Source organism: Sinohyriopsis cumingii, chromosome 5 (genome assembly GCF_028554795.1).
Source record: "Sinohyriopsis cumingii isolate HCF-2022 chromosome 5, ASM2855479v2, whole genome shotgun sequence".
NCBI lineage: Eukaryota > Metazoa > Mollusca > Bivalvia > Unionida > Unionidae > Sinohyriopsis > Sinohyriopsis cumingii.
The window spans coordinates 82,620,756-82,638,685 of NC_142965.1; the positions used below are offsets into that span (position 1 = coordinate 82,620,756).

The 17,930-nt window shown below is 35.8% G+C and overlaps 1 protein-coding gene across 3 annotated transcripts in view; it reads right to left on the minus strand.

Moving 5' to 3' along the window:
- The window catches only part of LOC149799630 (striatin-interacting protein 1 homolog), a 77,505-nt gene that overhangs the window by 49,733 nt on the left and 9,842 nt on the right, over positions 1-17,930 (minus strand). The window contains exons 1-3 of one of the 3 annotated variants that reach the window (XM_089958970.1): positions 11,814-11,918; positions 8,989-9,073; positions 598-739 (exon numbers count right to left, since the gene is read on the minus strand). In XM_089958970.1, coding sequence (XP_089815096.1) covers positions 598-609 — 12 coding nt within the window. In that variant the 5' untranslated portion in view covers positions 610-739; positions 8,989-9,073; positions 11,814-11,918. Of the gene's footprint in view, positions 1-547; positions 740-8,988; positions 9,074-11,813; positions 11,919-17,930 lie in introns of those variants that run through there. The other 2 variants (XM_089958969.1, XM_089958971.1) reach the window with 2 other exon arrangements.

Below are 17,930 nucleotides of genomic sequence, written 5' to 3' on the forward strand. Positions count from 1 at the left end.
TCTACAATTTTGAACAGCCTTTATGTCACAATGTATTCTTTAAAATTATATTCTATTGAACAGTGTTTGTGAAGCACTAATTTAAACATTTATTGGGGGAGGGTAACAGTGGCTATATTTGATGCTGGATCAGCATCTGTTCAAATTTGAAAGGTTTTCATGCTAGATAGACCAACAAGTTGTTCTCTGTCTTTTTTATTTCTGATAGTACTGGCTTATGGACACCTACTCTGCAAGGCATAATGTGTGCTGGAGTGCTAGAAATTTAAACTGTTTACACATGCATGAAGGCAGCATTACCTCACAGTAACAGTAACATATGGAAACCATCTAGACAGTGATGACAATACACTAGGGACATGGGACGAAGCTGATGTTACTTGTACCTTGAACTGATGCTGCCTTCCACATGTGTAAGCAGTTTTAAATTTTAGGTTAATAATTGATGGATACACAGATGCTCTGTTCTAGCAAGGATTAAAACTAGAATAGTGAGTGTTCTGAAGGATTTAATGCCATGGTTCAAAAGAGGTGGGATTTTACTTACTGTCTGCATAGAAAGGTCAGTCAAAATAAATTTATTAATTAGCAAGCTACCTGGTAGTCCATTGGATCAAAATGCCAAGCACCGTTGGTCTCTGCCAAGAGTAATGTCAGAAACAAAATGGGCAAAGAACAACCTCTTGGTCTGCATGCTAAGATGCTTGGTCAAGTTTGGGTGAACCTGGTCCAGTGATTTCTGAGAAGTTGAAAAAGGAAACAAATATATTGATGGATGATGTATGACATCTGACAGATACACAAACTCATTTGGCTGAACTGCCAGCTTGCATGGAAGGCATCATCATCTCAAGTTAAGAGTAATGCTGCCTACCCTTCTGCACATGAGATTCTCACGTGAGATCTAACTCAGGTTAGTCTCATGTGCAATTTAACATGCAAATTAGGTAGAACTCACGTGAGCAAATAGATTCTAATAAGAAAATCACATGTGCAGGAATTGTTAACAAGAGCAATATCTTGCTCACGTGATCCACACCTCGCTCACGTGAGCCACACCTCGCTCACGTGAGCCACACCTCGCTCACATGAGCCACACCTCACTCACGTGAGCAAGATCTGCTCACGTGAGCCACACCTCGCTCATGTGAGCAAGATTTTGCTCACGTGAGCAGCATCTTGCTCACATGAGCAAAAACAACAAAAAACAACTATAGTATTTACTTTTTATTGAATACAAGAATTAAACAGAGTAAGATCAATATTCAAATCTAGTAATCATAAGCACATAATTCGAGTTCAATTAGTGATCTTTTAATAAGGTAAGCCAAATAGAGTATGTATGTATGTAGGTATGTACCTGTTATATTAATACATCACATTTATTGTAAACACTTTAAGGTCATAATGAAAGATACTGCTGGAAATTTGCTTCACATGAAGACCATTCTTCACTGTTCCAGAAAATTCGAAGCAAACAAAACGTGTAATTGACATTCCTGCTTCTGAATTTCATTATTTGCCAGTCTGCAACAATATTTTCACTTGGAGATTGTTCTCTTTGAATCAATGCACTTCCTGTTGACCACTGAATTTAAGTTAGCAGGCTCAGTTTTTAACTGTTGAAAAATGAAACCTGAAATGGAAATGAAAATGTTGGTAGAAGTTTTTTTTCTTCTGATCACAGCATTTGAGACATTATGTAAGGTTGATTTTTAAAGATTCGTTTTACAAGGTAAAGGCAAAATACATAATTGTAGTTTGGATTAGATGGCACTTTATCACACTGTGAAAATAGAAGCCAACTGTTTTCCCAAGGACACACTTACGCAGCCAACCCAGTCTGAAAATTCATCCTTTGGACTATGAGTCAAATAGCTCTACCAATAGAATTACCATAGTTAAGTAGCAAACATATAAACTGCACTGTTGATGAGATATCTGCAAGCCATGTTGCATATTCCAAATTTGACTACTTCTGGATAAAGATGCCAATGTGTACCCGGGTATTCTCCCATAGATAATAATCTGGGTAATAAAACGAACAATTGGGTACCCGTTAAAAAAAAAGTGTTCACAGGGGCTCATATGGTTGCTTACAATTTACTTGTCATACGTGGTCTGTATAATAATACAATCCTTTCTCAAGTGACCTATTTAAGAATCAATACTGATATTTCAAGCCTGACCATCCTAACTTCATGCCTGTCCATGGTTCATGTGCCAATTTTCTCATGACTTAAAACACTCTTGTTTTCAGATCCTGGTGACATTATCTGGGTCAAATAAAATTAAGCACAATATGAATGTCTGGTTTAACTTGGCTACTGTAACATGCACTTCTTATACCACCATGTTAGGACAAAAAATGAATGAAATGGACAACTATACAGACTGAAATATAAAGATAAAAAGTTTGCTACTTAATAACAGTTTTGAAAAATTCAAATAAAAATTAATGCATTTGTAACTTCTGCATGAATTTTACATCAAACAGGTTCCTGAATGTGAAACCATTTGCCCTAGATTCATTCTATTATGATACTACACACATAGTAGTCCAGCTTAAATAGAAAATAAATGGCACCAGATATCATTTTTAAAAAAAGAAGAAAAAACAACAACAAAAATAACCCAGGATGTATCAATGCAACTGATGGATGTTATGTAACTGAAAAATGTTAGAGAAAAGAGATTTTGTTAAACTTAAAAACATGTTGCACTGGACCGTCGTTATGGAATGAATCATGGCAGGTTGAGGATAATACAACAATCAACATTTATGGACTTTATGACAATTCGCAAAAGTTACTGTAGACATGTACACTAGTCGAAATGACTGTTATGCACAAATAATTTATCAATTTCTTTTGTGTCTGTTCTCATCCATACTACTAATCCACACGAGTTCAGCTGATTTGTGACAAAAATTATAACTGCATATACATTTTTCATACAGTTTTCTGTAATAATGGCATGTAATTTATACTCATTGTGCTCAGATTATGATTTTTGCCACTTATATTAGTAATAATTATGCTTACAGCTCTTTTTGGGGTTGGAACATGTGAACCTACGACAAAGCAGTTCAGCTTCGCATTTAATACAATTTCCTTTTGATTGTATACTCTGGTAACCAATCGTTAGGAATGATGGGTACACATTAGAAATTTCCAAAAAACTGACATCTCTACTTCTTGAACAGTCCTCTGGAAGATTTCTCCAAAACTTTTAGGATACATTTTTCCAAAATATGTACATTTGCAATATATAAAGAAATTCAAATCTGGTTTCCAATTTTTATATTTAAAAAAAAATGTATTGGGGGTCCAATTGTAGAGTCTGAAATGCATATGTTATCATGTCAAAAGATTTGAAGCGTATTATACATACCCTTTACTGGAGTTGGAATTTCCTCTAGCATGGCAATGCAGTTTTGTCTGACTTCTTCCTGTTGCTGTCAATGTTTTGCACTTCTTTCAAATGATTGCTAACTTTGTTGTGTTCATTAAATTTTGTGACCTTCATGAAATTTAATCTGTAAAAAGATAAAAATTAGTATAATTGATCTTTTTTTTAATCTATGCAGAACAGAAAGAATGCATTGAAATGAGAAAACGATTTGGTTGGCAAAAGAATCCTAGTCTATAAGTGTATATAAGCATTAAGAAAAGCTGTAATCCTTATCCAATTAAATCTCTTTTAAATTTAACAATCAAAATATTTGACAGACAGGGCAAATGTCTTTTAGGAATAAAATCATGAATTAAGCTACTGCATTTGGTTCTCAATCGTGTATGCTTATCTTGATCCACCCAATCAGCAATAAAATAATAAGAAGAACATTTATGTTTGTACATATTGTTTCAATCGGTAACGCAAGTGCTCATCACTGAGGCGCCCGCATTATTATTGGGGGTGGGGGTAAGAGCCAGACATGGTTGCACAGTTGAATTGTGGAAGGCTTAAATATTCGATGATAGTGTGGTGTAGATATCATTTTTAGAAACAGGAGGTTGAATTATTATCTTTAAGTAAAATTTGAAACAAACCCTTGGCTCAATTTTAAACGACCATGCGAATTTATGCTTATGCTTATAATGTCGATGATTCAGGCTATCCACTTTGATCATTCTATATGCGAAAATTGTAAAAATAAATGAGAAAAAGTAACTTACCTCTTTCTCGGCAAAGAACCAGTCTTTCATAATCCTTGAATTTTCCCTAACAGCACGTCGACGTCTTCTGTTTCGTACTGGACATTAACATCAGTACCGACGTGGACATCTTTAGGTGCTGGTGTTGGTTTCTATATTTTAATAATGTCCACACTCTTGCTGTCAGAATGTTTTAAGAGCAAACATGTTGCAGGAGAATATTAAATAACTTTCTTCATAAACAGCGTGGCCCTTTCTAAAAGAACATGGCCCGCGCGTAAATTTCTGTCTGTTCGGTTTAAAAGTGCTATTCTACATGTACACTGTAGGTCAACATCCAGCATCTGTTGAGTTTATCTGAGGCGCTATAAAGGGTAAATTATTAGTAAACACGTTGTTGTACGCATAGGTGCTTGTATCATTGATTACAATATAAAAGTCAGTCATACATTTAGTATAAAAATAATATTTTTATTATTTTATACTACTGTATGACTGACATTTAAATTGTAAGCAACGATGCGAACCCTTCTGGTTTTACACTCCTTTGTACACATGTACGCGGGTATTTCTTAATGTTATATTTTATATATCAAATAAATGCTATTTTATTATCTGATGTTTCATAAAAACTGAGCTATACGTGAATTCATATCATTAATAAGTTAATTAATATAGACAAAGTTAATTTTGATGTTTTTACAGTAGCTTGTGCCGAGCCATGCCCCAGAGGACACTCTAATGGTTCTAACAAGCCGATTCTTCCACCGTGTACTCTTATAACCTGAGTCACAGAAAAGTTAACGGAAACGTCAGTGATTTGTTTTGTGATTATTTCAATAGGAAATTTCTTTTATAAAATTTGAAATGACACGATCAGAACATTTAAAAGGCTGCAAATAAGCAAAATTTTCCATTGCCAAGAATATACACATGTAAAACAGTGCGAAACAGCTACACAAACAAACACGACTGGATTAGGCAGTTACGGATTTATTAAATTTTATGTACAGTACATGTTTTTTTTATAATGGTAATGTACATATGCATAGGAAACGGGGTTGGGGTGAAACCTCGATAATAATTTGTCTAATACGTAACCTGTTCGACTGTTCAGTTGGCGTTTGAATTTTGGCGGATACTAGACAAAATGTTTAATGTTACCCCGCGTATTTCTTTGATGCCAGACATTCAACGTCGGTGGACAATGTTTTATTAAACACATTAATATTATTAATCCTTTATGGTTTCTGCGTGGATTAAACATAGGCCGTTTAATAGAATATGGGGAGAGGGGCGTCAAGCGTATGTACGCGGGGGGGGGGGGTGCGTGAAAAAGTATGCATGCATGGGGGGGTGGGGGGTGGTCAAGCTTTGCCAGATTTTTGCGTACGTACTAAATGGATGACCCCTAAGCCGAATTACACAATTCAGTAAGTATAAGATTGTATTGACTATTTGTGCGAATGTTAGGCATGGAAGAAAACGACGTAGTTTATGTAATTCTCCAATTTTTCTGGAAAATGACTTGAGAGTTTATTAGGCCAAAAGGACTGTGCATCAGTGTTTATTTTTTTTCCAGATATGTGGCTATGTATTTGTTTTACAATTTTATAGTGGGGTTTTAGAAGTTTGTGAATAAAGGAGTTGCATCATATGTTTATGAAACATAGGATTCATTTTAGGGCAAAAGTTTTATTTCCTTTTTATATTTGTAAACTGTGTATTTTGGGGAGAGAAACATTTCACCTTTTTACGGATTACTTTATTAAACATTAACCACGATCAGTTTGCAAGTTATTAACTCTATTCTTTGACAGCTGTTAAAGTTTAATGGGTATTCTGGTTATACGAGACCTTAATTCTGAATTGTTTCGTTTTATGAACAGTGAAATGAACCTTAATATGTTCAAATACAAGGAGCCTGTTGGGTCAAAATAAGATTAAAACTCACTGTGAGAAAATAAGTTGAAAATGTTTTAAAATTTAAAAAATACAACAAAGCAACATGAACGAGTGCAAAATAGAAATGATGTCTATTTGACAATAATGGAGATGCTTGACATTCAACATTTACACAAAATATTTAAGTCCAAATTGCTCATGTGATAACTCACATGAGAAAATCCAACTTTGAATAAATTTGAAATAAGTGTTTAATCAGAATCAAAGTCCAAGTTTCTCACGTGATAACTCACGTGAGAAATTAGAACTCTGCCTTATTTTCAAACATGGTTGTATGTAATGGAGAAAGAAAATTTTCTGAGTTCTACTTTCTCATGTGAAACTTTAGATTCTCACGTGAGCAAAATCTGCTCACGTGAGAATCAGGTTAGTTTTTCCTTGGCTCACAAGATCTAACAAACTGCACACATGAGCCTGCAAAATCTACCCAGTTTGCATACATTTCTAACAAGGTTCTCATGTGCAGCTTATGAGCAGCTCATGTGAACTGGTGAGATTTTTCTGTACGGGAGTCTTCGCTAGATGGTCTCCACATATTACTCTTACCTTGGGGTGATGCCTCATTCCATGCATCCATCAGCAATTTATTGAAAGGTTAATACTCGATGGATACACAGGTGTTTTATTCTGACAAGAATTAATACTAAAAAAGTGAGTGTTCTGCATGATTTAATTCTACAGATCCAAAGAAACTAAAATATACTCACCATCTGCATACAAAGGTCAGTCAATAAAATTTATTAATTACTAGCAAATGGCCAACAGTCCAAAAGTATTTTGGCAGAAATGTCCATTACAAATTGTACCTCACACAGTTGGTTTCCACTACCAGAAATGACAAAAAACTACCAGAAATGTCATTAAAAAAAAGTTGTTGGGAAATGTAGCTCACCATCTCTTATAATCCCCATATTTTGGAGTCACATATCTTTGAACCCAAGAGTTCCTCATTATTATTTATTCACTATATTTAAAAAATAATGAAATTTGAAAATGCCAACATTCAATGCAGACAACAGCTTTTACTGAAATGGACTATTCTAGAAACCAGAAAAACACAGTGAGCAATCTGAATGCTTGTTTACACTAACAGCTTCCCGTTTAGTTTGAAACATGAATACATTGAAAGCTATTTGTTACGGTACCAATTGGTTTTTTCCATAGACCTTAATGCTAATGTTTGGTGAAATAAATATACCTCCTACCCTACTTCAGCATGCATGTCACACACTCTTCTAGACAACAATGTTAGATTGTCAGTTTGACAAGGACAGAATCAAGTACTCCACTGCATTTAAGAGAGATAAATCTGCAGGAACTAGACAGGGGTAAGAGTTATCTAGTCACAACAGGCACATTTTCAGCTATGTGTACCACATTTTAAAAAATCATAAAAATATAAAAGTTATGATCTAGATATGAATTAACATATTCTCACTTGTTGCCAAGTTACTCAACCTTTTCTTAAGCCAAACAGAAAGTACAACTCTTACATAATGCACCAATCACAGCTAGTGTTGTTTATTTCTGAACACAATGTTGCCTACACCTTAAGGACTGACGGTACTAATTCAACTCCAATGGTAAACATATGGAAACGTTATCATATTCAAAACTCAATAACTTAAAATTTATGGGTGCTGATAATGACACCTATAATTCTTCATGCACATCTAACCTTGGTGCAAGCTTATGTGTGGAGAACACCACATGACCTGCAGCACTTTGTTTACATACATGTGCATGAAACACGTTATTGATTCTGCACCACCTGGACTTGCACAATTGGTACTGTTATACCTATAGCAAACCTTAAGTTTTCAATAAACTCTGATATTGCCTGGGACTTATACAACTAACAAAAGTACTTAAAAAACAATTTTATGACATACTAAGCTATGTCTTGTATTTATGTGTATAGAAATGTCACTGAACTGTTTCAACAATTGTTTTCATACTTGTGCTTTTGGCTGAGTGATCTAAAATGCCCACTGTTATGGATCACTGCCATCTCATCTTTGTCTGTGTGGTTTCGAGTCTTGGGTTTGGCCAATGTGGGTATGTGAGAAAGCTTCCCAGTAGCTTCTCATGAGTCGGTGGTTTCTTCCTGTGTTTACCCAGGTTCTTACTCCACCATTTATACTAGCCACTATCTAAACCCTACAACAACAACAACAACAATAACATACTTGTGCTTCACTAGCAAAACCATCTTTTGAAATATACTGAATTGTTTAAAATGAATTGTTTTAACTATGAGTTGTATCTTATTCACATTAGCAATTACCTAACTTCACTTTGGAGAAATGGGATCAATCACATTATGTCATATCATGTAATAACAAGGTCAAAGGTCAATGCACTAGTTAGTATGTACCTGTGCTAACTCTTAAAAGGACCTTTCATCTAACGAAAAGGATTTATATTTGTTTCATAAACACAGAACTTAACATCAAGGACTGGTGAACATGACCCAATCTATAAAAAAAAGATCGAGGTTATAACAGTACCTTTCACTGGCTTAAAATACATGTGGTCATTAACTACAGTCCTTACACACAGTTCAGCCTCCCCACATTCATTCTGTAACATCAACAAAAGGTTTCCTCCCTAATATAGTGACTAATATTCATGTAATGAGCCACTCTGTGATCATACCTTGTGCATTACAACTTGTAAGCACTTTTTTGAGAATTTTGGATTAATTTTGGGGAATCAAAAACAGAAAAAATCTAAGGAAAACTAAGAAGTCTGCAAATTCTAAGTGAGTTAAAAACAGGAGAAAAAGTGTGCTTCCAAAAGGGACAAGTACCTCATAATAAAGGAGTTAAATATGAAAAGAACAAAGAAAAGAAAACTGACTTACCAAATCATTACAATGACAATCAATTAGTACTGGTACTACTACATCCCCAAACAGCACAAAACTTCAGGTGGAACAGTGTGCATATCTAAAATAAAAGGGTAAATAATTTAAAGTATGCAGACAAATGTAATTTATATTGATTTTTATAACACATGAAGTTAAAAGTAATTTGCTTCAGTTAAACCAGGGAAGAAAAATTTATTTAAAAAAAAGCAGTATGATTTGCTTTGAGAAATTATGAAACAATTTTACTGTAATTTGCATAATCATTTAGTGACACAGTAATATTGTATTATCAATCTTCTCATTATTGACAGAAAAAAGTACTGAAAATGCGACTTTTTATTTCTGGAAAAATATGTATTATGAAGGGAGAGAACTGAGTGAAATACCTACACGTGTAGTAATTTTCTTTCCATGACCTAATTCTGCATGTAATACAAATTAGTTCACATAAAAGTGAATTAAGTTATATTAAATGAAAACAAAATATTTGAAAGGTAGTGCTTACATAATCAGAAATATATATACACACAAACTATATATATATATATATATATATATATATATATATATATATATATATATATATATATATATATATATATATATATATATAAAGCAGAGAGGTTGCAGGTAGTTCTGATTTAATTTTTATTGCCAGAGAGATGAGGAACATGCCCAAATATCTCCAAGCTGATTGGGGTTCTTGCAGTGGGATCAAAAGTCAGAGGCCTTGGTTGGAAAGAATGGGTAATATGTGACAGATATATTCACAAATCAGAAATGTTTAACCTCCATGAAGAAATCTATAAAGACAATCCATGATGCAAAGGCAGAATATATCAATCGAGCAGCTACAAGTGGGGCCGACACATGTGTCCATGGGAAATACTGGTCTAATGAAATTGCTCTCGTCTGCAAGTATTCCTGCCCCTTCCACAAAGAGGATGCAAAAGGTTTCAAACAAACTTTTTAATGAGATTATACAAGAAAATATTTTGGATATGAGGGCTCAGAGACAAAACTTAAGAGAATTTAATATGGCATGGGGAAATCTGCTTCATATCATTGATGTACAAGGAGATGGTACATATAATAATCCTTTGTATTCTGGTGTTAAGGAAAAGCCCCATTTCAGCCAGCAACACAAGTCTGTTACTTACAGATTGAAAATGTAACATCAATGAATGACATTATTGCTCTAACAACTAAAAATAAATTGCATTCTCATCAAAAACAACACAAAACAGATGAACTTAATATGACAAACAATACATGTGATAGTACTGCAAATATACGTATGGCAACTATTATAGGTGATGAAGAAACTTATGCCTCGAAATGTCTTCTTAACCTAAAAGGAGATCATTTTGAGGTGTGAAACGTAACAACTGATCCCAATAGAAGCAGCTTTAGGACTGCAGTCAACCTATACAACGAGGGGCTCACTCACACTATCCCTAAAAACTTTAATCGACACCAGACATTTCTCTGAAAACAATATGAAATATATTAAAAGGTGCCCAAATCTGGTTCAAATGATGCCAGGGCTTACCAAAGCTGCTATACAAAAATTGCATGACAGATTTGCCATGGACCCTGCATCAACAGTGTCAGGTGGAGTTGGAAAATGCATTTAATACACTTCACAGGGATACTGACAGAGTCAAAGGCTGCCTATCATACAGTGTAGATGTCATTATACAGTGTTAACAGGGTGATCATAGTCTGCGTACTGATAATTCATATGCATGCAAGGGTAACTGGTTCGAGAAAAGTCCAAACTTGCCATTTAATTTTAAAATGCATGTGACACAACAGTCAGAGGGCACATTGTGGGACTGTATTAATTATCATTTGGGACCATTCAATTTGGAGAAAACAAAATTTAACACAAATACTCAAAAGGCTGAGGCAGCACACAGGGTTTTAAGGTGTTCATTACCAAGACATGTAAGATGGACAAGAAATTTTCCTGGTAGAGCACACAGTGCAGTGCACTCTTTAATAATGGTCCTGGGGAATCCATACTAAAACTATGCAATGCAACTGGATGTAGCATTTCATCAGGAACTATGGCTGCTCAAACACTACCTCTTGAACAGAAGATTGTTACATGCTATACAGCTTACAAACCATCACAAGCATTTAAAAGAAGATTGAGAAAAGAACTTATCTTTATAAAAAATATGAAGAATTTCAAGAGGAAAAAGTTACTAGAAATATGCTATTATTGCCAAATGTTAAAAAGAAAAGGGGAAATGAAGACCACACACACACACACACATACACACACACACACATATATATATATATATATATATATATATATATATATATATATATATAATGAAAGATTAATTAATTCAGCATTCCCTATATGCCACAAAGTGATCTATTAAAACCAGAACAACACACTGCTTCAGCCCTACGGTGTTCTCTAACCTGGTTTATGGCAAGCTATTCTACAGCTAGATATTTACTATGTATACATGACTGAATATGACATGTATGTGAAATATCTAACAGGTAACCACAATCATCCATATGTGGTATACTGTGTTTAAATGAATTACTTTGCTTCATGTATGACATTCTATGAGAAGACTGAATTTGACACTCAACCATCTGGCCAAACAACTCTCAGTCTGCCATAGACGTCTTTATCACATGCCCCACACCCACACCCAAGCCAACATGTGTTTTTTTTCCTTAAGATTTTATACGTTTTCCATGTACAAGTCTCTCATTATTTGACCAAAACATCTCCGCATCCATTGTTTTACCAAAATACACTTTGACAGTATATAAAGCATGCCTACATGTACACGTTACTATGGATACACTCTGAAACTGGTATTCCCTATAGTTAACATGGTACCAATTGTTTCTCCATAGACCTTAATGCAAATGTTAGGTGAAAAAATATAAATATCTTCTATCCTACGTTAGTATGTGTGTCACACACTCTTCTTGACAGCAATGTTAGGTTATAAATTTGACAAGGACAGAACCAGATACTCCACTGCATTTAAGAGAGATAACTTTGCTGAACTAGACAGGGTAAGAGTTATCTAGTCGCAACAGACATTTTCAGTCTTGTGAACATTTTTAAAAAGATAACAAAAAATACAAAATATGATCTAGATATGAATTAACATAATCTCATATGTTGCCAAGAGGTTCAACATTTCTTTAAGCCTAAGAGAAAGTACAACTCTTACATAATGCACCAATCACAGCTAGTATTGTAGTTTATTTCTGAATTCAATGTTCTCTACACCAAACAAACAGGTTAGAAATTAAAAGCTGGTGAATGAGATGAATTTAATAAATTTTGTGCATGTTTTATATCTTTGATGTTTTTTATTTTTAAAATCAGTCCAAACAAATGGGAGAATGTTCTAATACTATAGTATTAGAGTAGACGTCTTGCTACAATAGGCTTACAGTACCCTCCGTTCAGCTCAAATATGAATACAACACACCACACCTTCTGCATCAGTCATATTTTCTATGCACTTACTTATTCAAAGTCATAATTCATGGTGCACATTTTTACTTCTATTAAGACCATCTCAGTTGTTGATCATAATAAGTCAGTGTTCATCACAACTCCACTCGGGGCACACTGGATAGTTTCATATTTTGACACCTCCCTATTTTTTAAGGTAGAAGGCATGAGTTTACTTATCATAAGCCAGCGTTTATAAATTCACACGGAAGCTAAATTTGTAGTGTGTTTTACATTTACTCTGAGTTTGGGTTGAAAATGGGTTGGCTTGTTTGGTGACTGCATGCCACAGATAGTTGAGCACTGGAGATCAAATGTGTAACTTGGGCTGCAAATGAGCAGCCAGCTTGGCTTACATAATTTTACCTGTGTCTGCTACAGAGGTAAATATCTAAAAATGTAGATGAGAAGGAGGTTAATTTGTTGTATCGCTAATGAATTTTAATCATGCACAAGTTATATACTGATCCTTTTAGCTTCCTTGTCACAAGAAACTATTAAAAATAGCGCTTTGCTCTCAAAAATGAACGCAAAAAAGAAGGCTTCATTGCAGTGTTGGTTTAGCATAAAAGCCACCAGTTGTATATGGAATTAACCTGAATACCTCAGTCAAAATCTTACAAGCATGCTAAATTCTTGAAAAATCAATAGTTTTTATTTGTATTTTTAATGCAAAATAATTCATTTTTCTGCAATAGGTCATTGTTGGATGAAAATTCACCAAAAAACTGTCCTGTGAGACCTTAAAAACTGATGTTATTTTTTCAGTGTTGTCAAATGTGATTCGCTGTGCCATAAATCGTTTGCTTATTACCTCAGTTTCTTGAATCTGACCTAGTAAGTATTCCAAACACATACACTTCCTACACACCCTAACCCTAGTACTAAATCATAGAAGGAAGTTAACTCAGCACTGGCAGAATTAACAGGTATTGCTTCTGATCCATTCTAATTAACATAAAAAAAACCCTTATATCTTTCATTCAATGTGGTTTGATTGAAGTATTTCAATTACTTATTCAGTTTATCATTATTTACAGTATACTTTCAATATTTTCCTAATTTAAAAATTACTGCTGAAGTTCATGCTTTACATTCTTATCGACTCAAGATGTAATGTATCAATACATATATTTCATCTTTACAGATATGTAACTTACAATAGCCTAAATATAGGAAGTTCAGGGTTTCCTTTTTCTTGTAGGCCTCAAACTGTCAAAGTGTATGGTAGCCCTCTGCCGAAGTTATATTGCAAGCCTGTATGACATCACAGATTTACTCGGGATTCAGCCGCACCAATAGTCTTATACCGTAAGACATATCACAGGATATTTTTGTTTTAGTGCTACAAAAATTAAATAACACGCGATACGCCTTATATTGTAGGACTACCGGCGACGGCATACCGCACCAGCTGCTGTGGAGCTTGTCACAGGAACAGATGTATCTGTATCAATTTCAATGGAGCTTGTTGAGTTTCTGATTCAGAGTCGTAGTTCAAGGTGTACATCATAATTTTTTTATTAGGATCATCTCAGCTGTTGATCGCAATAAGTCATATATTGTAAGTTACTGCATTTGTATGGGAAAATATGAACGAGTTTTTGGGATGGAATACTGCACGACCTTGGGAGTTCATATTTTCCCATACAAATCCAGTAACCTTTTTATTATATGCTCATTTTCTTATTCTACCTAAGGCTTAATTATATAAACAAAATACACTATAAGAAACAACGTAAATGAATGTATGCCGTATTCGAAACTAAATACACACGCGCAGATTAATCATTACACAACAACAACATTATTAATGCGCACATAACTCCGCCCAGATTATTTGAATTTGTTTCGAAAGAAAATGGCGTTTTTGTCTACTTAAAATTGAAATTTGGAGTCATACTGTATATGAATGCGCATTGCAACAAGCTTTTTTATTTGATCTGGAATGAATAGAACTTGGTCTTGGACAGCAGTGCATTCCAGCCAATACTCGGTGACGAAAGGTGATGTGCGTAATCGAGCTTGTAGACGTGCATGGCGGTGTAATCGAGCTTGTAGACGTGCATGGCGGTGTCACAAAATGACTCAAACATGTCAGCTAGCAATAAGACGTCCGTGCGCAGATACAAATAGTCTCCGAGTTTTGTTGCACTTCAATGCAGACAAAATTTTATTCGCTTGTTGGTAGTCGGTGGCTAAAATTCATTTGCGTAACAATGATCAATAGAACGCTTCGATCGGTTGCAGACGAGTTTCGACAAATTTGCTACAGTTCACAATCTCGTACGGATACACGCATTTTTTCGTGATCAAGTCCGTATTGGTTGAAAATTATCGGCGAGATATTTTGAAGTTCTCCCTCGTCAGATTGCTCGCTAACTTCTCCAGGGACGAGTTCATAAACTGGATCGAACGCCAGTTGGCCCAGACGAATGCTGCTTGGGATCACGATTATCGGTGAGTTGAGTGCCGTAGCAACTGCTTAGATGATCATGTGGCCATCACACTCACGCAGGTTATGATGCGCCACATACATTTTGATTTTCTTGGGATAAATACTGAACTGCAGATTACAAGCATTGAGTACAGCACCTCTGTACGCACCAGTGATGTGACAGTGATCACTAACTTTGGAACCAGGACCTTTATTTTCATTGATCCATGCGAAAGTACGATACCGTGTCTGAGTCTTTCATTTGACTAAGAAGCAACAAATTAATTAGGGTTCGATCATTATATCCATGGGGAGATAGTGGCAGCGGGTAAAGCCTTTGTCATCAGCCAACACATTAGCAATGATAGCTGAGTTCAGTGCTTCAAATTTCTTAAGTGTGTCGTTGGTAACTTGCACAGGAAACTCGATATAAAATAGTTGATTTTACCCAGATGTTTCAGGTATTTTCAAGGCATGTCTCGTTTGTCACTGGCCGAGTATAACAATGACAAAATGGCCCACTTAAAACAAAAACGAGTATCAAAATTATTCACGTTAATCACTGACCTTGGTTGGACCCAGTTCGGTGTTGCTATGTAACTGGATTCACAAAACTCAGATACGGCGAGAAATGGACATCGGCCTGGCATCATCTTTCGAGTGTCCATTCCTATCCTGCATTTTTATATTGTTCCAGCGTTTCCAAAAACTTTTCGATGTCTCTCCAGTTTCATTGTTGATGACGCTGCTGTCTTTGCAGATCAGGACTATTCAGGCACCACTGTGAATCCATGGAGTAGTGATTTTGAATCCGTCCTTGTCACGACTAAGTAGCATAACCAGATGATCGCTGAGAACAATGTCAGCTTTGATACAAATGTGACCAAAGTTTTGTAACACCGCTACGATTCTAGGAATCATATGTGTTAGCAACTGTTGAACATCTTTGCCTGGTGTACAGGTGGGCGGGATAATGGCCACGTGATTTTCCAACTCACCACTACCTTTCTGCAATTTGAATTTGGGCACTTGTGATTGTTGTGTTTTTGCACCAACATCCTCAGACCCTTCACTAGTGATGGTAGATGCGGGACGACGTTTTTGTTCTTTCTCAACACGAAGACGGTTTTGTTCACACTAGTTTACTATCGCAAGGATGTCGGCTTTTCATGCCGCCATTGGGTAATTAGATATGGTGCTCTGCGCAAACTGACAGACCGGTGGAGGCGGAGTCATTGGCAAAGACGAGTCTCAAGAATTCAAGTATGTCTACTTTTCTCATACGATTTGGTATGCGTATGCCACGCTGCAGTGTGAGCTGTCTTAGCTGTGGCACAGTAGGTATTAGGCATGGTTATACTAAGTGGAGGGCAAAGCGACATTCTTATTAGGAAATTTTTGTCGATTGTTTATTTTTGGTATTTTGTCAGGATCAGAAACTGTGATTCCTTCAATCCTGGCGATTATTTAATCTATTTATTTTGCTGTGGTATCTTGTGTTTGGGCAGCCACAGGCTTTGTGATTTTGAGTTTTGTCTACGAAATTTATAGTACTCCGCAGATATCCACAAGATCAGAGCTGGTTACATCCTTTGACTTCGATGCCACATTTCAGGGAAGGTCGTGCCCCTAGGCCGTCACGTAATATCTGCGTGTGAGTTCTGCAGTACTCGTAATATCATGATCTGCCACAGGGTTCGTATTTTCCAAGGCAGATTGCTTTGCATTTGTTACGACCCAGTGCCGTGGTGCTTCCTATTTTACATACGTGCGAGCTTTTATCTAATCACAAGAAATATATTCATAGCCCTTTCCCTGGTTTTAACCAGCCTGAGTATGGCTGCCACTCGTGGCTATTTTATCTGCTCCTCCACATCAGGTGGCGCACAGATTTCAAGGCTAGGCGGTTTGCGAGCCTCACAGAGTCCATCAAGCCACGTTATGTTAACACGAAATTTCAGATCAGGCTTTTTCACAAATTGATCTGCACGCTCGGATAAGATTAATAGCAGACCAGCATCAGTACAAATGAGCTAAAATGACCCAGCAGGAACTACTATAGTACATTGTATTCATTCATTGTAGCAGGCTTATCAGCGTGTATATCGATCGCTACCGTAAAGCTGCTCGTCTCTGTTTTTCCACAATAAATGCAGACTAAAAAAAGTAGTACGGAAGTGCTGTTTGACTCTACTCGATACCCTCTGTGGACATGAAAGGCCGTACGAAACTCTAGTCATGGGGGTTAGAGGCAAAAACGGGAGTCCAGGGGCCCATAGAGTAGCGAATAAGGCAAATTATCCATTTCCGTACTACTACCGAAAATTGCACTGAGGACATTTGCACAGTGCATAGAAAGGTCCAATCGGAACACGTTTGGGTCCTTCCGCCAATTATCGGAAAAATATTTTGGAAGTACTGTAGTAGTGGACATTAAATACGCATATACTTTTGTCTATCAAATGACGCCATGTGCATATCAAGCACAAGCATAGCATTCATTACAGCGACTCGTTTGAAATAACCCAAATTTGGTCAAAATATGAACCACTTCCTTTTTTTAGAGAATTTTCTTTAACTTAACTCGTGCACATAATTATGTAAATGTATTATAATGCACCTTTACATGATAGTATTTTGCCTAGCGTATTTCCGCATGGGACTAAGTTCTTCATCATTTTCTGGCGAACTCTCCTATTGTACTCTTTATGAATCATTGGTCTCTTTCTGATGAGGTATTTTGTAGACTAGCCACGAGGAATTCCGATTAATGGAGTTAATCAGTAAGTGGAGAATTGTCCATTTTTATTTTTTCGAAATCAATTATTAGTGCAGTTTTCCTGTAGCTGTCACCTGGTTTAATACGTTTCTTCAGAAAGAGGAGAGAAGCAGAAATTGTTTTTTTTTTTTTTTAAATTATTGTTTTCTATATAAATAAAAGAAAAGCTTACCATTTCAGCGGAAATAATGAGCATGAAAATGTTGTAG